The sequence below is a fragment of the Neopsephotus bourkii genome, unplaced genomic scaffold, assembly GCF_033783945.1.
Source record: "Neopsephotus bourkii isolate Nb327-2 ecotype Australia unplaced genomic scaffold, CSIRO-AGI_Nbou_v1 NB_1637, whole genome shotgun sequence".
In the NCBI taxonomy this organism is placed as follows: Eukaryota; Metazoa; Chordata; class Aves; order Psittaciformes; family Psittacidae; genus Neopsephotus; species Neopsephotus bourkii.
In genome coordinates this window covers 12,004,460-12,027,052 of record NW_026902112.1, presented here as the reverse complement: position 1 = coordinate 12,027,052, position 22,593 = coordinate 12,004,460, and the positions used below count along the sequence as shown (strand labels likewise).

Below are 22,593 nucleotides of genomic sequence, written 5' to 3'. Positions count from 1 at the left end.
TCTCCCTGGTCTGCTTTGAGCATCAAAAAGGTGGCTTTTAATAGGGGAAAACCTTGTGTTCTTCTTCTCCTTTTTGGCCAAGAAGCTCTCTAACGCAAGAGGCTGAAGGGAAAGGACTCGGTTTGAGCCTGCAGGATGGGATCCAAGCAGAGGAGGAAGCCGCTCCTGGGTTGGTACGTGGTGATCTCTGTGCCTAAGAATTAAGGAGTGCTCGTGGGTTGCTCTCAAGGGAGCTGTGGGGATGGTGTTGTCTGACTTGTGCATCTGAAAGGGATCCTTTGAGTGTGTTGGACTAAGTTAAACAGTAAAGCTCAACTGCAGGTGGTTTGGGGGTTCAATCAGTCATGTCTTGGAGCTGGAACAAGAGCATGAACTGGCATTAATAGGGAGCACCTGGGTGTCTATATCACTTCCCAAGCACAAGACTCATCCTGATAACATCCCTTTCTGAGGCATTTTGTCTTCACTGCTGCTCCTGGATGATGCTAGGAACACAAATTCCCTCTCCATTATGTTTTGCTGACATTATGTTACACTTATACCCCAAAACCCAGCAGAGATGCTTTTTCTCCTGCCCACGATGAGCCTCTATCCCTCTTGCAAACAGGGTCTGTAACGTCAGCAAACCCTCCTGCATGGATGCTATTAATGCTGCAGCACTGAAACCCCTCAGGGGTGCCTGTGGTCCATGTCCTGGTGTTCCCAGTGCAAGCTCCAGGCATTTGCATGCAGGATGTGTTTTGGAAGACCGTGGCTGTCTGCTCCTGAACTTCCCAACCCGCTTGCTGACAGCACTGAAGGATTGTGAAGTCGAGAGCAGGCGTATTCCCAGGGAACAGAAGGTTATGTTGCTGTAACCAACCTGTAATTAAGTCAGGTTTTTTTCCCCCTTTAATGAGTTTTAACCTAGCAGCTTCTCAGCAGCGGCTTTCAAACAAATCCCTGTGTGGTTTTGGCCTCCCTTGAAAGCCTTCGGAAGAGAAACTTGGGGAAGTTGGGATTTAGAGCGAGAGCCTTGATGTGCTGGGTGAAGCTGGGTTGGGTTTCAGGGTGCTGCATGGTCAGATGCAGAACAACCTGGCTTCGGCTTTGAAAACAAGTGTGCAAACACTTCTGGTTATTCCCTGGGCTCTGTTGGAGTCCCCTCTGAGCTCATTTTCCTCTCGTCCTGTCCCCATTTTTCCTTATATTTTCCTTTTCCCTTCTGCTTTCTCTTCTTTTCCTTGCCCTCTGGTCACCCTTGTTGTATTTCCCACCTTGTGGCTTTGCCCCCATCTCTCCTTCCCTCTTGCCATCTGCTATAAGGGTCATTTAATCTTCCAAGGACCAAGCTGGTGTGGATTCACATAAGCTGCTATTTGATGCATCTTTGGTTTGGAGCCCTCCCATCCCTTCTATAGCAGCAACACATCCAGTGAGCAGGTGTTTGAGGAGCAGTGAGACTTCACATGTATTTGCTCTATAAAACACCTATTCAGTGCTGTTGGAAGTCAGAAGGGGATTCCCTAAGCCTATAAAGCATCGAAGTTCTCTTTGTGCTTGGAAAAACACTTGTAAGAAGGTGTTTTGGGCTGCTGGTTCCTCACCAAGATGGATGAGGAAGGCAGGATGTCAATGGGACACAGCTATTGTTGCCTTGCTGGCTATCACGAGGTGATTGCTTGGGGGTGATGCTGCTGTTGGGGTACTCATGCGAGCTAACCTCTCTCATATCAACACTATTAATACCTTTCAGGAGGAAACTGAATCAACCCTGCACCAAGGGCCATCAGTGGGGCCGGAAGACTCTTCAAGGTAGGCTGGGCCACTTCCTCAATGCTTTTTGGCCAGAGAACTTTAAATTTGTCCTTTCTCTTTTTGCCATGGGGTTGTACATCCCTGTTTTTCCTTCCTGTATCCCTGCTGCTAGCGCCTTTGTTGGGCAGCTTGGCCATGTCCTGGTGTCTTCAATGACTTTAAAGCCTGCCAAAAACCATCACAGGTGGAATTTGGGGCCCCAAATTGTGCTTCGTGCTTACCTGGATGTGAAGGAGGGCCATTGTCATCCTCTTTGGGAGGAGAAACCCGGCTTCCCAGCATCAGTCTGGGTAGCATCAGGCCATGCTTCCCAACTGCCCCTACTGAGGGATGCCAGGAGGGGTGAAAGATGGACAATGGTTCTGACCAGTCCACCATGGACTGGTGCAATGTCCTAAGCTCAGCTCTTTGAGGATGGAAATGGAGGCTCCTGTCCCCATCCAACCTCCCTAAGGCTGCTGGAGTCAGCAGGCTGTGATTGCTCAGGTGCACATACCTACATAAATACAGAGGTAGGCGGTGGGGAAAGGCTGGTGGGGACAACCGGCCTCCCAAAACCTGGGAAAAGGGTGTTTCTTCCCTTTGCTCCATGCTAGATCTGGGCAGAGATAGGAAGCTGAGCTCATAAAGCTGGTCCTCAGCAGGCTAATCCTCTTTGCCTCTTAGAGACAGGGGCTTTCATGTCCAGTGAGAGGCCTCTAATAAGACCTTGTGGGGAAGGAGTCGATCCCAAGTGGTGGCAGGACCTTCTGAGTCATGGATGTGCTCGACTACTAATGAGATTGGAGGGGCTGAGTGTGTTTTGCTGGGACATTCACCCTAATGAGTTCAATGGGGATTGTGTAAGGTGTGTTCTGGCTGCAAGGAGACATCCAGGGCCTGGTTTGGTTATGAGGACTCATTGCCTCCATCCTAAGCAGGCTCAAAGGCTTTCCTGAGCCCTGTGTTGCTCTCATGTCCCACAGGCTGGTAACTTAGCATCAGCCTAAATGGATTCTTATAAAGGAGCCTAAAGTCTCACTTGATGCTGTAGAACCATGTCTATGGGATGGCTTGGCTAAAAGAAGAAACTGGGGGTCTTTGTGGTCACCTGGATGCAAAGGACAACCATTGGCATCCTCTCTGGGAGAGAAAACCTGGCTTTGCACCTCATTCCTGGGTAGCATCAGGCCATGCTTCCAAACTGCCCTTGCTAAGGGATGCAAGAGGGGGTGGAAGATGGATACTGGGTCTGGCCAGTCCTTTATGGACTGATGTAAGGGCCTGAGCTCAGCTCTAAGCCTGCCTTGCATGGACTGGAGGAATGTGGCTGCGGTTGGTCTGGGTAAGTTGACTTGTTGGGCTTTTACTTTGGTGGCAGTGCTGATCACAAGCTGGGAATGGGATGCTCAGCAAGCAGCCTGGCAGGCATCTTGCTCTGTTGGGAGGTGGTAATGACCCATCAGGGACACGCTAAGCTTCCATGTGTGCAAGGTGACATTGTCACCTCAACCCTGTGGAGATGTAGGCTCGACCTGCAGGACATAAGCTTGGTTTAGGCTGTGTTTGCTGCTTTGTCATTCGTGTCTTGCTTTGCTTTTTGGAACATGAGCGACTCAAAGATGAGTTTCCCACCTTCCTTTTTGACAGAGGGGAGACTGAGATGAGCTCTTAGGCAGAAGCTCTTCCCTGTGAGGGTGCTGAGGCTCTGGCACAGGGTGCCCAGAGAAGCTGTGGCTGCCCCATCCCTGGCAGTGTTCAAGGCCAGGTTGGACACAGGGGCTTGGAGCACCCTGCTCTAGTGGAAGGGGTCCCTGTCTGTGGCAGGGGTTGGAGCTGGGTGAGCTTTATGGTCCTTTCCAATACAAACTATTCTATGATAAGCTGCAACCCGGGCCAGTTGCTGCTGCTTTGGGATATCTCCATCTGCTGTGGCACCCATGGTACTGCTGTGTTTGAGGGCTTTGTTGGGAGCATCCCCTAATTTTCCATGGAGGAGGTGGATGCTGCTGCTCACCAACGCAGTGGTAAGTGTCTGTGCTTCTGTTGTAGATCCCAGCGCAAACCCAGGAGCGCAGGACCCGCAGCAGGACAACAGCTCTTGAAGACCAAGGCTGGAGTTGGGGTAAGGAAACTGGGGCAGGGGGACTCTTACCCCCTAAACCCAGTCCTGCATGGGGCACATCCCTTGGCACCTCCTCCTTTCACCTGGGCTTTGGGATAATCTCTCTCCATTCCCAGTGTTGAGGGAGGGGATTCTCCCCCTCTGCTCTGTTCTGGAGTCAGGCTGAGAGAGCTGGGCTGGGGCAGCCTGGAGAAGAGAAAGGGAGACCTTAGAGCAGCTCCAGTGCCTAAAGGGGCTGCAGGAAACCTGGAGAGGGGCTTGGGACAAGGGCCTGTAGGGACAGGCCAAGGGGAATGGCTTGAACCTGCCTGAGGGGAGACTGAGCTGAGCTCTTAGGCAGAAGCTCTTCCCTGTGAGGGTGCTGGCACAGGGTGCCCAGAGAAGCTGTGGCTGCCCCATCCCTGGCAGTGTTCAAGGCCAGGTTGGACACAGGGGCTTGGAGCACCCTGCTCTAGTGGAAGGGGTCCCTGCCTGTGGCAGGGGTTGGAGCTGGATGAGCTTTATGGTCCCTTCCAACCCAAACCATTCCATCTTATGGCTGCTTCCTGCAGGTCCCAAAGCCAAGTGATGGTGTTGCTGGCGAGGCTCCATCCCTCTTTGAAGAGACTTTGGAGATTGATGTGGGCCTCACTGCTATGACAGAAAGTGAGGAGAAGGAGCTGGACCTCCCTGTCCTACAGCAACAAGAGGATGCCCAAGGCCTGACAAGCAAAGAGAAGCAAAAGCAAAGGAAGCGGAAGGAAAAGGGTTTGCTGGGAGAAAGAGGGAGGAGGAAGGATAAAGTGGTGGAAAGAAAAAGAGGGAGGAAGGAGGATAAACTGGATGAAAGCCCTGGGGATGCGATGGAAAGCATCAAGGAGGAAAGTGCTGATGGGAGCAGCAGTAAGACAAGGGCACAGGGAAGAGCCAAGAAAGGGAGCAACAACAACAGCAAGAAAGAGGGTGGCATGAAGAAAAAGCAGAAGAAGGGACAAGAGGGGAAGCACAAGGAGGTTAAAAAGGTGGGAAAGATGGGGAAGAAGACAATAAAGAAGGAAAAGCTGGAAGAGGAGCAAGAGCTGGAGAAGGCAAATGAAGAGGAAGGAGCGAATGGAGTGGGAGATGAACTGGAGGAGAAAGATGGGGTGGGAAAGGGAAGTGAAGACAGGGAAGGGGTGAAGGAGGAGGAGGAGAAAGGGGATGAAGGATGTGGAGAGACACAGAGTGCAGGTATCAAGGAAGAGGTGAAGGATGAGGAGGGTGAGGAAGGGAAGGGAGATGTGCCACGGAAAAGGACGGTTAAAAAGGCAGAGGAAGAGAAGGGGGAGAAGAGTGAAGAGGAGGAAACCCCGAGGAAGAAGCCAAAGAGGGAATCTAAGGAAGAAGGAGGGGAAAAGAGCAATAAAAAGGCTAAAAAGAAGAAAGAGGAAGAAAAAGAGGCCACTGAAAAGAAGTGGAAATGGTAAGTGTCCTGTGTGCCTTGGGGCTGTGGGCAGGTCTAACCCTAATGCAATTGGGGGTTTAGCTTTATTTCTTAGGGTAAAACTTAAACTTTTTTCTTACTATATCTCAGTAACAATATATTTATATAAATAAATCTTATATAAATAAAATATTTATATATTACTATATTTTAACTTCTCTGCTGTATTTTAACCCTCTAACTCAATGCTTTTGGCAGGAGGAAGAGGGTAAGGGAACACAAGGGTCTGCATCCACAATAATACTTGTATAATAGTATGCTTTAGCCTTATAACAGTACATACAATATGTTTTCCTCCTGAAGTGGTTTTGCTGATGCCCACCCAGAGAAGGGAGATGCTCATGGCTGGTGAATGAGATGATTTACACACACCACTGTAATAAAACCACTTCTAAGACAGTGGGACCTGTAACAGGGAGGTGTAGAGAGGCTTCATTTACCTTTTTGCCTCCTTCTGCAGCAGTTTTTGGATGATCCAGGCAAGCTTTTCTGATAGGAGAGCACTGGGAAGGGGTGGATGAGTGTTGCAGATGGATGCTGTATTTGCCTTCGGAGGTGGCTGGGAGCAGCGGCTTTAGCCACATGGTGTCACTGTCACCCAGAGCACCCCAATACCTAAAGATAAAGGAGCATTTAGGGAGCTGGATGCTTTAGAACCGGTTGCAAACCCAACCTGTGGGGAGCTTTTAGGTTGTTACCCTGCTCAGGGGTGTCCATGGATGCCTGGACCTACGGGGTGGCTCTTGGGGGGCACAGGATGGCATGAAAAATGTGATTAGTTTTCTTTTCCTATATAATGACTTGTTTGGAGGGGCTGGCACAGAGGCAAGAGGCTGGTACATGGCATCGGCCCGATTTGAGGCAGTTTTACCCCGAAACACATGCAGAACTACACTTCCCATAATGCACTGCCCTGCCACATGGGAAGTGCCACAACCTGCGCTGCTCGGACACGTTGGTTCCTTCTCATAGCGATGCCCCCCGTGGTCCCATCACTACCGTGCCCGGGTGGGTAGCAGGATGCTTGGGATGACCTGAGCATCCATCCGACCGCATTGGATGACCTGTAGGTGACTGGTGCCATGTACCGGCATCTCACCTCCTTGCTGCTTGGCCGCAGGGTCCATCACCCCCAGTTCACCCCAGTTTGCCTGCGGTTGGGCTCGGGGGGCTGCGGTAGGTGAGTGAGGGTGATGCTTTTACGGGATGAGGGTTTGAATAGGTTTGGGAGGAGAAACGAAGCCATTCTGTGTCCTGCAATCACCGCTGCTGTGTCCTGCAATCACTGCTGCAGTGTCCTGCGCATCCCCTTTGTGGCTCCTGTCTCCATGATGCTTTTGGCCAAATTTTCTGTAGCTTGTTGGGTTTTCTTTTATCTTTTCCTATGCTTTCCTGGCACATTTCATTGTTCCATGCAGTCTGTGTATTCCCCCGCCGTTCCTGTTGGGGAGGAGAACGGTCAGAAACGCTTCCGGGGCGCTGCTGAGCAGGAAACGTAATCGCAGCCTTAAATAAGCTAGGAAAGACCTTTAATATCATCAAGTCCGGCCACCAACAGGGGGTGTTTCCTTCCTTGGGGTGAAATCCTTGTGTTTTCCCATAAATCCCTGTGTTTTCCCAGGGATGTTGGGGTTAAGGGGCTGGTGCGAAGCCGCAGGGTAGGGATCCTGTGCACTGGTGTCAGCAGCACTTTAACCTCTGATTATCTCTTAGTGCTATTCTGATCTTCAGGGTGGGTGTTATATACTATATATAGTACATATATATATATTTGGTATTTTAAATGCCCTTTAAAGCTTAATCTCACACCTAATGTTTGCAGTGACATTAAAATCCTGCTTGTTCTGGATGGGGGAGATGCAGGAACATCTTATTTCGTTAAGATCATGGGTATACTGTTAAATTGGTGTGTTGCTCATCTCTGGCCCATGTGCATGAACCTCTGAACCTTGTTTTTAATCTGTGTTTGGGTGCTCTTTAATAAGAAAAGGAGGCAGTGAGGGTTAGGGAGGGAAGAGAAGGTATAATTTAGTGCTTGCAGCCCCTTCTATGCAAACTAAGCAGCCGTTGTGGCTCAGCAGTGGGGTCTCTGTCTATGCCCAGGTGTTTGGTTAACTGATGCATCCCTTCACTCTCCCCATATATCCCTTTATGTGACCACACCAAGTGTGTCTCCTCCTTCAAGACCCCTTCCCCTAGGTTCTATTGCAGTCTTCCTTGTTTGAAAGAATGGGGAAACTGAGGCAGGAGCAGAGACAACAGCATTTTACCCGGGTTTTATGGCAACCGTCACTGCTCAGAGCATCTTCTCTTGAGAGAAGATCCTAGACCCCATGTTGGGATGCTCTCACAGGTCCCTGTGCACTTGTCGCAGGTGGGAAGAGGAGAAGAAAGAAGATGGGATAAAATGGATCCAGCTGGAGCACCGAGGACCCTACTTTGCCCCCCTCTATGAGCCACTGCCTGAGGATGTGCAGTTCTATTATAATGGTACGTCCACCTTCTGATGGGACCTGGGCATGTGGAGTTGGCCTCTGCCTGGCCAAAGAGCCACTGTCTTCTCTTGTATAAGGGGGGAAGTATTGCAGACCACACACTGTTATCCAGTGGAATATTTAGGCCCTTTAAAGCCGGAACCCTGGCTTAAAGCTGGAGGGATTTGCACAGAGTAGGAGTTATGGGTTTACTTGGGAGCTAATGAACCCTGATGGCTGCAGGGTGCTTCATGCATCCCAGCCCATGCAGAGCACCCCAAGCAGGGTGAGGGTTCTTATGCAGCTAATTTGACAGTGCTGTAATGCAACCGTGTGTGGATCTGGGACTTGTACCTCTGTTCCCATCCTCTCCTTGCTGCGGGACATGCAATGGGGTGGCTAGACCCCAAGCTGCCTAAGGCAACATCTTGATGCTGTTGTTTGAAATCCTTATGTACTTGCTGTGAAGATGTTTATTTCCTCCAGACCACATCTGTTTCCTCATTAAGACGCCTTTTGGGTTTGGGCTTTAAGTCAGCTCCTGATGGTTCCCCCACAAGCCAGGAAAATGGGATTTAGCTTTTGAGATGCAGTTTGCCTGTCCCATGGCCTCAGTGACTGATAATGCATCACTTGCCTACCAACGTGCTGCAGGGTTTGGCTGGGCTGCTTCAAGCTCCTGGTCCTGGTCCCTGATGTCCCCATGCATCACACTGCAGGACCTTAGTGCATCACTGAGGGGCTGAGACCAACAGGACAGGTGCTTGGTTTCTTGGTGGGCTCTTTTCTCCTTCCCTCTCTCAGCTTCATCCCTCCGCTGTTTTCTAACAAATTGAGGGGAAAAACACATAAAGGACCGAAGGACTTCAGGACTTGACCAAGGGATGCTAGAGATGGGAAGGAACCCCAGTCCCGTGGGACTTTGGTCCTCCTAAGCCCCAATGGGCTTCCTGTGCCTTGCGGGCTTTGTAGAGTAGAAAAAGGAGGAAAAAGGCCAATTTGGGAAAATTGTCTGGTAATGCTGTCACCAGAGGGCACTGCTGGGACATCGATGTGGTTGCCAGCTCTATGAAGAGGAGCCCTGGCAGCTCTGTGTGGTCCTGCACAGGGTTTGGACTTCATTCTGAGCTGTTGGAGACCCATCTGTGTGTTGTGTGCATCCAGGCTGGTGGCTTTGGCCTGGGATATTGGGTGGGGATGGGTCATTTGCTGAAAGATGTCACCATTCCTGGATGGAAAAGGCTGATTGCAGACAGGCAACAACCCAAAGTAGGAAGGCACCATGGCTGGCTGGTGTATGGAGGTTGTTGTGAGGCTCCTATAAGGCTGTGCCCCAGTGTGCACTGCAGTTCAGGTGGAGGTCAGGAACCCCAAACCCCACAGCATCTGGTGCAGGAGAGAATGGAACCACTCCCTGGAGCTCTGCAGGGGAACAAATGGGCTGCCCCATCCCTGGCAGTGCTCAAGGCCAGGTTGGACAGGGCTTGGAGCAACCTGCTCTACTGGAAGGTGTCCATGCCCATGGCAGGGGGTTGGAACTGTGTGCTCTTAAGGTCCCTTCCAACCCAAACCATTCCATGATTCTATTCTGTGATTTCCAGTCTTCTGGAGAAGATGAAGTGTGTGTTTGCAGATGGGCTGCAGCAGAATCCTGCTGAGCAAGTGCTCTGGGTGTTGATCCACAGGCAAGGCTGAAGTCTACAGCATCCCACAGGGGATGCTTGAAGTCCTGCCAATGTCCATTCTCGCCCCTCGTCCCTATTTGGGTACTGTTGAGCATGAGGGTTCATCAACCAATTGCTTGGAGCTCTGGGGTTGAGCTGTCCCCATCACTGATGCTAAAGGTCCTCTCCCTTCCCAGGCAAACCCATGAAGCTGAGCCTGGCCACGGAGGAAGTTGCCACGTTCTATGCCAAAATGCTTGATCATGAATATACAACCAAAGAGATCTTCCAGACCAACTTCTTCAATGACTGGAGGAAGGTACCTTCCCTCCTCTTCCATCTCTTCCTCCTTCTTCCATCCTCTGCATTAAACACTTAGCATTAAACCTGATGTCCCCAGGTAGATCCTAGGATACAGTGTGGGATGGAGGGGATGAGTTTTGTGGCTTATAATGGTAAGATTCTAAATGATATGGTTTATTTCCTTATGGGTTTGGACCGGGGCTTGCTGCCTGCAGCATCCTTCAGGGCTTCACACTGTGCTCCCTCTGAGGTTTAGTGATGCTGCATAAGAAAGTTATTCCTGGGACTTGCAGGTAACATCACAAATCATAGAATCATAGAATAGTTTGGGTTGGAAAGGACCTTAAGGTCATTCAGTTCCAAGCACCTGCCATGAGCAGGGACACCTCACACTAAACCGTGTCACTTAAGGCTTTGTCCAACCTGGCCTTGAACACTGCCAGGGATGGAGCATTCACAACCTCCCTGGGCAACCCATTCCAGTGCCTCACCACCCTAACAGGAAAGAACTTCTTCCTTATATCCAATCTAAACATCCCCTGTTTCAGTTTTAATGCATTACCCCTTGTCCTGTCACTACAGTCCCTGATGAAGAGTCCATCCCCAGCATCCCTATGTTCCTCTAAAGGATTATCCTCATGGTCCCACAGCTCAGTCCCTAAATAAAAGCAAGACCTTACTAGGGCCAGTTTATGTCCCCAGACACCTTTGGTGCTGCTTGCTGTCATGCTTAGGGACCACTTGTGTCCACAACAGAGGTTAGAGGTTGCTGCACTCCAGACCTGGCTGTGTTCTGCTGCTCTGGGTGCAAGCTCAGGTGTCCACATGCAGCCTGCCCTCCTGCCATGGCCTCTGTGTGCCCTTGGGTGGATGTGGTGGGATAGATGGGATAGCTGCTTCCTGCTGGTTTTCCTGAGGAACTGGCATGTTCTGACAACCCAGAGGTAACCTGTGTCCTGGGCTGCATCAAAAGCTGGTCAAAGGAGGTGATCCTGCCCCTCTACTCTGCTCTCATGAGACCCCACTTGCAGCAATGTGTGCAGTTCTGGTGTCCTCAGCATAAGAAGGACATGGAGCTGTTGGAACAAGTCCAGAGGCGGCCATGAGGATGAGCAGGGCTGGAGCACCTCCTGTATGGAGCCAGGCTGAGAACACTGGGGCTGTTCAGCCTGGAGAAGAGAAGCTGCGTGGAGACCTCAGAGCAGCTTCCAGTGTCTGAAGGGGGCTACAAGGATGCTGGAGAGGGACTCTTCATCAGGGACTGCAGTGATAGGACAAGGGGTGATGGGTTCAGACTGAAACAGGGGAAGTTCAGGTTGGAGACAAGGAAGAAGCTCTTCCCTGTGAGGGTGCTGAGGCGCTGGCACAGGGTGCCCAGAGAACCTGTGGCTGCCCCATCCCTGGCAGTGTTCAAGGCCAGGTTGGACACAGGGGCTTGGAGCACCCTGCTCTAGTGGAAGGTGGCCCTAGCCATAGCACGGGGTTGGAACTGAATGATCTTAAGGTCCTTTCCAACCCAAACCATTCGATGTAGGTCTCCTTTCTTGTCTGTGAAGGAGACTCATAGGCAGCAGCTCTGTGTGGAGTCCGTTTTACCCATCCCCTCTCACCTCTTGCTCAGGAGATGACCTCAGCGGAGCGGAAGGTAATCAAGGACCTGGACAAGTGCGACTTCAGTGCGATCCACAAGTACTTTGTGGACAAAAATGAGGCACGTAAAGCGCTCCCCAAAGAGGAGAAGCAGGTGAGGACTGTTTCCTATGGTGTCTGGGACTGGCTGATATGGGTTGGGACCAGTCTGGGGTATCTTGGCTCCTGCTGCTCTCCTTTCTTTGTGTTATGCCCTGTCCTGTTTGCCCTTTGGAATCTCTCTGTCCCCATGACCATCACCCTCCTCTTCATTAAATTGCATCTGTAGATCCTGCATGTTCCATAGTTTTGCTGGGTACTCGTCGTCCTTGGACCGTGGTTTGGGGTTCTGCTTGATCTAGAGATGGTGAAACTTGCTAGGGGGGTGGTGGCACACAGGCTTGTTCCATCAGCATATTGCACTGGGAAAGCATCATTGTGAGGGTTTGTGAAGTAGGTGGAGGTGAGCTGTGCTTGGGGATTGGATTTGGACCCATGTTTCCTCTAACCCTTTTAGCTCTCTAGCCTTTGAGTATCTCTAGAGATGCTGATAGGTAGTTGCAAGTTATGGGGTTTCGGTGTCATCCCATGGGGTGGTTGTGGTGTGATGCTCATTGCAGAAACTGAAGGAGGAGGCGGATAAGATCCAGGAGGAATACGGGTATTGCATCCTCGATGGGCACCGGGAGAAGATAGGCAACTTCAAAACTGAGCCACCAGGGCTCTTCCGTGGCCGTGGTGACCACCCCAAGATGGGGATGCTGAAGAAGAGGATCATGCCAGAAGATGTTATCATCAACTGCAGCAAGTAAGTTGCCATGGGAAGAGCCGTGGGGCTGCTTTTGGGACTGGGGTGAGCACCACACCTCTATCTACGGCTTCTGTGGGGTTTTGGTATCTCCTACAATCACTCCTTTGCACACCCTGAGGTCTGAACTTGCTGGTCGGATAGTGGTCGGATAGTGGTCGATAGTGGTGGGATAGTGGTAGATAGTGGCGTTTTATCTCCTCCACGGGTGTGCTTTGCAATTAGGTCTGACTTTTTGTTTCTTTATCAGTGTACAGTGGGCAGGAAGCTGCTAGGGCAGCTCCCTTCTCACTGATGCCCACACTGTTCACCCAACGTTAACTGCAAGCACTGCAGTGCTCCTGTGGTCTCTCTGAAGAAGAGATAACTGCGTATTCCTTCTGTCCTCCTCTCCCAAATGAAGTACATCAGGAATGGCTTTCCTCCTAAACAAGAGTCCCTTTTGCTGGCTGGAAGCATCATGATACTCACTGGAGGGAGGGAAAGCAGTGATTGAATTAAGAGGGTTTGCCCTCTAAGTTACTTGAGTTGGATTGGTCTTAAACCACCCATATGAAGGCATTGTGACCTTGATTTAAAACACCTCCCCACCAGCCCAGCAAGTCCTTCTGTCTTCCTCAGCATCCAAATGATAAAGACCTGATCATAGAATGGTTTGGGTTGGAAAGGACCTCAAGATCATCCAGTTCATGTTGTGGAGCAGTTCTGGTTGGGCTGTGTATTTACTGTAAGCAGTACTACAAAGTCTTGATCATCCTTGGCTGACTGTGAAGAAAGGGTTGAGCTGATGACCTGTTTCTTCATGGTCTGAGGGCTGTAACCCTGCTCTGCCCACAGGGACTCCAAGATCCCTGAGCCCCCACAAGGACACAAGTGGAAGGAGGTGCGCTGCGATAACACCGTTACCTGGCTGGCCTCGTGGACAGAGAACATCCAGCACACATTGAAGTACATCATGCTGAACCCCAGCTCCAAGCTGAAGGTTGGAGGGGTGCTGCTGTTCAGGCAGAGCTGGTGCCTTTTGGACCACTGGCTTTTAGTCATGTGGAAAGATCAGGGCAAAGCAGAGATGTGGCTGCCACGTCACCAAAAATTTACTTTTCCACCCCAAAAAGGGCTAAGCTAAACTGGTGTGCCATTGGGTGATGGAAAAGGGCAGAGATGACTGTTAAGCATCAGTCCTATTGAGTGAACTGGTTTGCTACTTGCGGAGCCATCCCTGTGCCATACTGCTTGTGTGTCCAGGGAAGGCTGTTGAAGGCCGGACAGGGGCTGAGAAGACCAGAGTCTATGGGGTGGAATTCATTTATGCTATTAAATGGATGGTAGGGGAGGTGGGATCAATCTAGGGCTATGGAAGGGAGTGAATGCTTTTCTGGGGAGGGAAAGGTGATTTAAAGCTATTTCCAATCTTCAAAGCAATCAAGGACACTGCATGGAAGCTGGGCACAACTGAAGTGCTTTGTGTCAGTCCATGGTGGTATCCAAGCAGCAGCGGTCATGGCCATGCAGTGCTTGACCATTTGGCTCTGTGCTAGCTGATGGAGGACACCAGACTATGAGCAACTCAGACTTGTCCAGGATCCCAAACCCAACCAGTCAGCAGAGGGCACAGGAACCCAATGGGAGCTGTTTCTGCTCTGATTTTGCCACTTCATGAGTCTTAAGAACACAATGGGGTTTGGGCAGTATTTAGGTTTTGGAGGTGCTTGCAGAACAGGGCTTGACTGGTTGGGGTGGAAGGAAGATGGGGCACTGGTGATGAAGTCTCTGATTGTGTTTCCAGGGACAGAAGGACTGGGAGAAGTATGAGGTAGCTCGACGCTTAAAGGATGTCGTCCACAAGATCCGTGCCCAGTACCGGCTCGATTGGAAGTCCAAGGAGATGAAGGAGCGGCAAAGAGCAGTGGCCCTGTACTTCATCGATAAGGTATCCATGGTCTCATCTGGCTTCCAGGTCCCCATTGCTGCAGTCCCTGATGAATCATAGAATCATAGAATAGTTAGGGTTGGAAAGGACCTTAAGATCATCAAGTTCCAACCCCTCTGCCATTGGCAGGGACACCTCGCTCTAAACCATATCACCCAAGGCCTCATCCAACCTGGCCTTGAACACTGCCAGGGATGAAGCATTCACAACCTCCCTGGACAACCCATTCCAGTGCCTCACCACCCTAACAGGAAAGAATTTCCTCCTTAGATCCAATCTAAACTTCCCCTGTTTAAGTTTTAACCCATTACCCCTTGTCCTGTCACTGCACTCCCTAATGAAGAGTCCATCCCCAGCATCCCTATATGCCCCCTTCAGATACTGGAAAGCTGCTATGAGGTCTCATGATGATGAAGAGTCCCTCTCCAGCATCCTTGTAGCCCCCTTCAGACACTGGAAGCTGCTCTGAGGTCTCCATGCAGCTTCTCTTTTCCAGCCCCACATAACCTCGGAAAGGGGAATTGGGGTGGGCTGGGATGGGTAACTTGTGATCTCCTTCCAGTTGGCCCTGCGAGCTGGCAATGAGAAGGAGGAAGGTGAGACCGCAGACACAGTTGGCTGCTGCTCCCTGCGTGTGGAGCACATCAGGCTGCACCCTGAGCTGGATGGGCAGAAGCACGTGGTGGAGTTTGACTTCCTTGGGAAAGACTCCATCCGTTACTACAACAAAGTGTCCGTGGAGGAGCCGGTGAGTGGGGCAGAAATGGAGGCGGTGACAACATCACAGCTTGGTGCAGTGTTAGATGGGTGGCTCAGTTCATTCAGTGGTCACCAATCCCAAATTTGCATTGAAACCTCTTGCAAAGATGCCTCCTGGCCTTTAACACCATGGTGGCAGCATGTGCTTGAGATGCAACAGGGGTGGATGATGCCACCCTGTCCTGAAGATGAGGACACGCAGTTGTTAACCCTGTCCTGGACAAACATTGGGGTAGGGCTTTCAAGGTGCTGAAGGTTTCTAGCCCATAAACCACCAGAGAAGTCCTGTCTCCTGCTGGAGCATCCTCAGTTGACTGGTGGGCATTAGGACTTGAACTGTCCTCATTGGTATCTTATCCTTTGCTTTGCCCATGGGGTAGATGACTTTAGTGGTGTTTGTGGGGAAAATGGAGTGCCAAGGATAGCAGAGATGGGGGAAAACAGCCTGTGAAAGCAGTGACTTTGGGGTCCCTTGAAGCTGGGAAGGTTGGAGGTGTGGTAGGATGTGTATTGTGAGTCTGAATCAGGGACTGTCCGGATGAGGACACTGATGGAGATGAGATGTCTGGGAGTAGTTTGCTCTTGTCCCTGACCAAAGCCATCCTTTCCTCTTCTTTTAGGTGTTCAAGAACCTGAAGCTGTTTATGAAGAACAAGGGCCCTGCAGATGACCTCTTTGACAGGCTCAAAGTGAGTTGGTGCATAGAATCATAGAATAGTTGGGGTTGGAAGCTTTTAAAGCAGCACTGGTGACACAGAGGGAGTAGAAACAAACCCATGACACCCTTGTCCAGCCTGCGGGCTTCCAGGCTGTGGTGTTGCATCACTGGCACCCCTTACTCTGGTTTTCACTATCTCCCCTCCAGGGGCATTACTGTAACTGTTGGCACAGGCTGTTGGGATGCTGTGATATCGTTCTCCATCCTCCTTCTGCACTGGTAGCATCTCTGGTTCTCTGAATGCCGGCTCTGCTGCTTCCTGCACCCACGAGTTACCTGTGTCCCTGCTGAGGAGGTGGCTTTCTGCTCCTTCCCTCCTCTAACTCATCTGCTTGGCCTCTATTTTTAGCCTGGGAACACTTGCCCACACACACGCTGCTTGGGGCATTGCCGGAGGTGTCAAACCTCAGCTCTTTGCTTTCACACCTCGCTGGGGCTCAGCAGAAGTGTGAGAGGCTGCAGGAGCACAGGGATGCTGGGGAGAGATGCTGCAGCCTTCCTGCACAAGCTGCTCCCCTCCAAAACTCTCCTTCCTCCTCTTCCTCAGTATGGGAAATAGGAAGCTGCCACCCATCACTCTGCTTGCATCACCTACAAAGCCACTTGCCTGCTCTTGTCTGGTTATGTAGCATTTATCTGGGACAGGCTTTCTTGATACAGATAAAGCATAATCCAAACCACAGATAACTTCTTAGCATCTCCTGTTTCCAGTCCTAATGCAGCCCCATGTGCTCCATAGAACAGAGATCAGATATGATGTATGTCAGATGTGAGATGTGTCCTTTTGGACATGGATGAGCAGAAATGGTTGACTGTACTCTGGTGAGACCCCACTTGCAGCACTGTGTGCAGTTCTGGTGTCCTCAATATCAGAAGGACATGGAACTTTTGCAGCAGGTCCAGAGGAGGCCACAAGGATGATCAGGGACTGGAGCATCTCCCATATGGAGCCGGGCTGAGAACACTGGGGTTGTTCAGCCTGGAGAAGAGAAGCTGCATGGAGACCTCAGAACAGCTTCCAGTGTCTGAAGGGCCTGAAGGGCCTGTCACAACTTCTGCTTGTTCTCTTCCTTCCTTTCCCCCTCACTGTCTTGTTTTCCTCCCTCCAGACGTCCATCCTGAACAAACACCTCCAGAATCTGATGGATGGTTTGACTGCCAAAGTGTTCAGGACCTACAACGCCTCCATCACCCTGCAGGAGCAGCTCAAGGCCCTTACTAATTGTGAGTTACTAACAGTGTGTGTGGTATCACCAGCTGCTTTGTGTGACCAGCAGGGTCAGCCATGTCTATCCATCCCTTTGGGTCCCTAGGTCTTCTCCTTGGTAGGTGATGCACCATGTTGTAGGGTCCATTGTAAAAACTTAAGGGAGCATACAGAAGGTTGGCAACTGTGCTAAGTGAGAAATAGCTACTTTCTCTGACTAATAGTCATGATGGGAGTCATGGAGGGTCATGATAGTCGTGATGGGAGTCATGGAGGGTCATGATAGTCATGATGGGGGTCATGATGGGGGTCACAGAGGGTCATGATGGGGGTCACGGAGGATTGTGCTAGTCATGATCCTTCTCCCTTTCCTTGCATTGCTGGTTGGTGGCATTATCTTTGCCTGCCTTGGATACTGTGCTTCGTCACTCGTACATCACTCAGTGATGCTCAAGTGTCATCCATCAGTTTCCACAGCCAGTATTTTTCTCCCTTGGGAAAGGCAACCAACTTGCTGTTGGTTTGTTCCCTGCCTTCCCTAACTTCCCAACTATATCCCAGAGACATAGTAATGCTTCCGTTTCTTTCCAGCTGAAGACAGTGTTGCAGAAAAGCTCCTCGCCTACAACCGAGCTAACCGAGCGGTGGCCATCCTGTGCAACCATCAGAGGTCTACACCAAAAACCCATGAGAAATCAATGCAAATCCTCCGGACCAAGGTGAGACAGACCAGACAAGAGCCCCAGACATGATCTTGCCTCTAATGTGTTCTATTTTGGGGTTTAGAGGAGGTAGAGGATAGAGAGAGGGAGGGAGAATAACCTGATGCCTGAAGAGATCACATTGATCAAGCGTGACAGAGGATGAACCAGGAATAGAGGCCTTTTTAATCAGTGCAGAGGTAGCAGCAGCCCAGGGTAGAGGTAAGGGGTAAGTAGGGTAAGCTCAAGTGCTGGACAAAGCAGCTTGGGACAGGGTTTGGGTGGTTTTTCATAGAATCATAGAATGGGTTTGGGTTGGAAGGGACCTTAAAGCTTACCCAGTCCCAGCCCCTGCCACAGGCAGGGACACCTTCCACTAGAGCAGCTTGCTCCAAGCCCCTGTGTCCAACCTGGCCTTGAACACTGCCAGGGATGGGGCAGCCACAGCTTCTCTGGGCACCCTGTGCCAGCGCCTCAGCACCCTCACAGGGAAGAGCTTCTGCCTTATCTCCAACCTGAACTTCCCCTGTTTCAGTTTAAACCCATCACCTCTTTTCCTGTCCCTGTTTTGCAAGATGCTAAGAAATGCTTAAGCTCCAGCAACTGCTGCAGGATTGAGTTGTTGGGGATAGGGTAGGGCTCATAAGTGAGGAGTTGTGTGTCAAATGAAAGGAGAAGAGGGGGAGAAGACCATGGCCTGACTTTGTGTTTACCTGCACAGATCGATGCCAAGAAACAAAAAGTGGAGGAAGCTCAAGAAGAGCTGAAGAAAGCTGAAGACGAGTTCAATGACACAAAAGATGCCAAAGCAGAAGCGTGAGTGACTCTTCCTTACAGCCCTCTTGTGCAGAGGGATCTCAGTTCAGATGGTGTGGTCATACACCTGATGTGCAGCTCATAACAGAAGTACCCATACTGAGTACCTCTTATCCCATGGTAGCCTGGTAGATGGGTCAAGGTCTTGTGGAGGGTTCCTTGCAAAGTAGGATTGTAAAGAGATTCTCCAAGGAGAATTCCTTTGTGATAGGGTAACCTCACTGAATACTGTGACTTCAACCCAAGTTAGTGGCTTGGGGTTATCCTACAAATGCCATGGTGAATGAGATTGGAGCTGGGGATATGCAGACTGGCCTTTATGCATGTTTTCTTGAGGGATGCTGGAGTGGTGAATTGTAGCCTGATCTCTGCAGTAATCACAGAATCACAGAATGGTTTGGGTTGGAAGTGACCTTAAGATCATCCAGTTCCAGCCCCCTGCCATGGGCAGGGACACCTCACACTAGCCCATGTCACCCAAGGCTCTGTCCAATCTGGCCTTGAGTGCTGCAGGGATGGAGCATTCACCACTTCTTTGGGTTATTGCATGGGGTCTGTCCAGATTTGCTCCCAACCTTCCAAAACCCAACTGTGACTTAATTCCTAAAGACAGAATGAGGCTGGAGGAGAGAAACAAGGCTTGTATATTAACTTCTCCTATTGGGGTTTCTTGTTTCCCTGTGTTAGTGAGATGCAGAGCAGGTTATCAGAGGCAACTCTTGCTCATGGAGCCTGGATTTGAGGGAGAGGACCTTTGCATGCTGGTCTTTGTGCTTGCCCAGTCTTGATTGTGATAACCTTTATTAAAGTGTCTTGCCAGGTAAAAGTACTTGAGAAATAGATTAGTTTGAATGGCATCTTTAACTGCCATCCTGGAGTGTTTCTATGTTCGGGCCTTACAGGACATAATGTCAATGTAGAGACTAAACTGAAGCTCATTGGCTTCCCATCAAGTGTTCACACAGCACCAGACCAGGAGAACTCTGTATTTCACCTCTGTTTCTTTTCCCCTTTACCACACTGTCTGTGCTGTTCTTCCTTTGCCCTCAGCAATGTGGCGAAGAAGAAGAAGAAGTTGAAGCAGCTGGAAGAGCAGCTCGCCAAGTTGAATGTCCAGGCCACAGATAAAGAGGAGAACAAGCAGATAGCTCTGGGCACATCCAAGCTGAATTACCTGGACCCCAGGATTAGTATAGCTTGGTAAGCGTTGGGCATCCCATGGGGTAAATGTTCCTTCAGGGATGTGCAGATAGAATCATGGAATGATTTGGGTTGGGAAGGACCTTAAGATAGTACAGTTCCAACCCCCTGCCACGGGCAGGGATGCCTCACACTAGACCATGCCACCAAGGCTGTGTCCAACCTACCTTGACACTGCCAGGGATAGAGCATTCCAAAGCTAAGGCTTCCCTTGCTGCAAATAACTGGTTGCAGGATGTTCCTTTTGGGTTTAGGGCAAGAAGAGGTCCCTTTTCATGTCTTCATTGGCATTGACACAAAGCTAATTCCTTGAGGAGCTTGGGGCTGAAGAAATTTGGGTCAAAGATGCAGCACCCTGAGACGAGGACCATTGTGGTGGGAGCAGGGTGGGATAGGGGCAGAACATTCCAACTGATGCATTTGGGTTCAAACTGAAACAGGGGAAGTTCAGGTTGGAGGTAAGGAAGAAGTTCTTTACTGTGAGGGTGCTGAGGCACTGGCACAGCGTGAACCAGAGAATTTGTGAATGCTCCATCCCTGTCAGTGTTCAAGGCCAGGTTGGACAGAGCCTTGGGTGACATGGGCTAGTGTGAGGTGTCCCTGCCCATGGCAGAGGTTGGAACTGGATGATCTTAAGGTCCTTTCCAACCCAAACCAGTCTATGATTCCATGTTTTGTATAGGTGTAAGAAGTTTGGTGTGCCCATTGAGAAGATCTACAACAAGACACAGAGGGAAAAGTTTGCCTGGGCGATCGACATGACCACTGAGGACTTTGAATTCTGAGATGATGCCCTTCCTGTTACCTCATGCTCATTCGGTGCTATTGGAAAGCTGGTTTTGTATGTTCTGCACAGTCATTGCAGGCAGTGGGGCTGGGGTTTGCCTAATGAAGGAGTTTGATATGGGTATTTTGTGTGTTTCTTTGGACACAAAAGCAAACGCCAGGTTTCTGGTTGAACCAGGTATTGCTGCATTGTGACACTCATCCCGCCTGCACTGACTTTGATGTGAACTTTTAATCCCTCTTCAGAGTTGCCAAGTGCTTTGGATCTTTTCTTTCCTTCCTCCAGAGTATGAGAAGAAGATTGAATGAGAGCTTTAATTGTGCTGATAAACAAGATCCGATCTAATCCTATCTCCTTGATGTAGTGGAGCTGTGCTGCCCTTTTCAGACTCTGAACCAGTTCAGTGGGGGAACACAGGGCAACGACAGCACCAAGTACAAGAGCTGGGCTTGGGTCAGGGATGCAGTGGGAGGAAGTGAGGAAGGGTTTTACATGTGAGGGTGGTTTGTGCCTTTTCTCCTCCAGGAGAAAATGGTGCCATTGCACAAACAGAGTTAAAAGGGAAAAATGCTGTGGGAGGGAGTGAATATCATGGGAGGAGGAAGAGGGAGGGGAAGATGCTGGATTAAGAAGCAGGTTTCACGTTGGAGGGATGAAATGCACCTTGACACAAGTGCTCTTTAACCACCTCTGTGTAGTTCAGCCTTGGTCTGGGAGAAGATACTGCATTTGAGGCTATTCTTTGCCCTACATGCTTCAGGATGCTCTGGTTCAGCCCATTGCATCCATAGCAGAAACTAAGTTGTCCTTCTACAATGAGGAAAAAATGATGCTGGCTGTGGGGCTGGACCGAGCTCTGATGGGATGTGCTTGGAGGGTGGTACCAATGTGCTGGTGATGAGAGCTTTGTCATCAGGCTGCATCCTCCCCATGGACATGGAGCAGGCAGGGTCTGATACACAAACTGCTGGTTCTTGCTGCCTAATTGGCTGCCTTTCAAGTGGAAAGCAATAAGGGATATCAGCAGGTACCTGGCAGTAGTGAGCCTGCACGCCAGTGAATCCCAGGTTAAGCAAGCTGCTGCATTGGCAGCACAGCCTTCTGTGGCGTCTCAGGGTTGATGCTCAGGTCACTCTAATCCAAAGCTCTTGGTGCTTCCCATGTGCTCATTTACAGCCTCGTGTTCTTGGGTTTCAACTCCTGCTGGTTTGGTTGGAAGTCAGGTCCTGGAAATGCATTTCATTCAAACTGGAAGTGTTGCTTTCTTTCCCTGGGTATCAGTGAGTGGAGGCTTTGTGCAGCTCAGCCAAGACGTGGCTCTGCTCTGAGCTGATGTGCAGAGATCCGAGCCAGCCTCTCTATTGCGGTCTGTGTGCTCAGTTGTCTACAGAGGATGAGGCTTGATAGGAAATCCTTTGTCCTTGAGCAAAGAGCTTGCTTGCAGGTCTCAAACCCCAGTTGTGCCTCGTCCCTGAGGGCCCATGCACAGAACTGAGCTACCAGAATTGAGCTGCTGCATGATAGCAGAGTGACAAACACAAGGGGTTATGCAGGGGTGAAGCCAATGCTGTCCTGACATCTGCACCAGGATGTGTTCCTCTGCTTGGCTGAGAGGCGACAGCTTGTGACACTCTTAACTGGACTTAACATGATTCTATAACTGTCTCTCCAAGCCCCAAGAGCTCATGCAGGCAACAGACTCCTGAATTAGGGATCTAAATCAATCTGAACGGTGGCAAGATCTGTTTCTGGCAAAGGTAGACTAGTTACCAGCTGCACAAGCAACAGGCAGGAGGTGCCAAGGATGCCTTGACCCGTGTTGGATGTAACAGAGGTAACCAGTGTGGTCCAAATGGATGGAGATGGTTTTCTGCCCAGCCTGTTTGAATGCCTTCTGGCCTTCAGAAAGAGGTTAAAGTGAGTATTTTGCCACAAACTGTGGTAGGAAGTTTGTTGCATTCCAAATAAGGGAGGAATTGTAGCCAAGACCCTAATGAAACAGTCCTCTTTACTAGTAGCAGGAAAAAGGAGTCAGATGCAATTGGATGACCACTGTAGGTGTTTGTATTAAACCGTAGGAAAGGGAAATGAGTAACTTGGTCCTTGGCCTCTCCTCCAGCAGGTTCCCATCAGTGCTGTGATCCTCTGCTGAGTTAATGGGGTGGAAAAGCTGGGTAATTGCCATACCACATAGCCCTGTTCCTCCTCACCCTGTTATTGATGGGGCAGTGGAT

At 50.3% G+C, this 22,593-nt stretch overlaps 1 protein-coding gene and 1 long non-coding RNA gene across 5 annotated transcripts in view; both read left to right on the top strand.

Annotated features, from left to right (window-relative positions):
- LOC133223495 (uncharacterized) overlaps nucleotides 1-22,593 on the top strand; it is a 449,146-nt gene that overhangs the window by 223,932 nt on the left and 202,621 nt on the right. The gene's annotated exons all lie outside the window — the stretch shown is intronic.
- Nucleotides 111-20,709, top strand: TOP1MT (DNA topoisomerase I mitochondrial). 4 transcript variants are annotated; one of them, XM_061374224.1, is made up of 16 exons: nucleotides 111-173; nucleotides 1,739-1,794; nucleotides 3,829-3,901; nucleotides 4,453-5,342; nucleotides 7,738-7,853; nucleotides 9,699-9,820; nucleotides 11,426-11,548; nucleotides 12,054-12,241; nucleotides 13,079-13,223; nucleotides 14,028-14,171; nucleotides 14,734-14,919; nucleotides 15,551-15,619; nucleotides 16,758-16,872; nucleotides 17,447-17,574; nucleotides 18,278-18,372; nucleotides 19,423-19,576. In XM_061374224.1, the coding sequence occupies exons 4-16, from the start codon at nucleotides 4,537-4,539 to the stop codon at nucleotides 19,574-19,576; spliced, it is 2,391 nt and encodes a 796-aa protein (XP_061230208.1). In that variant the 5' UTR covers nucleotides 111-173; nucleotides 1,739-1,794; nucleotides 3,829-3,901; nucleotides 4,453-4,536. The 4 variants fall into 4 exon arrangements, with proteins under 4 accessions (XP_061230208.1, XP_061230207.1, XP_061230209.1 ...); XM_061374223.1 differs by lacking the exons at nucleotides 111-173; nucleotides 1,739-1,794; nucleotides 3,829-3,901 and adding an exon at nucleotides 20,255-20,709 and having other exon boundaries at nucleotides 4,913-5,342; nucleotides 19,423-19,572; XM_061374225.1 differs by lacking the exons at nucleotides 111-173; nucleotides 1,739-1,794; nucleotides 3,829-3,901; nucleotides 4,453-5,342 and adding exons at nucleotides 6,269-6,543; nucleotides 20,255-20,709 and having other exon boundaries at nucleotides 19,423-19,572.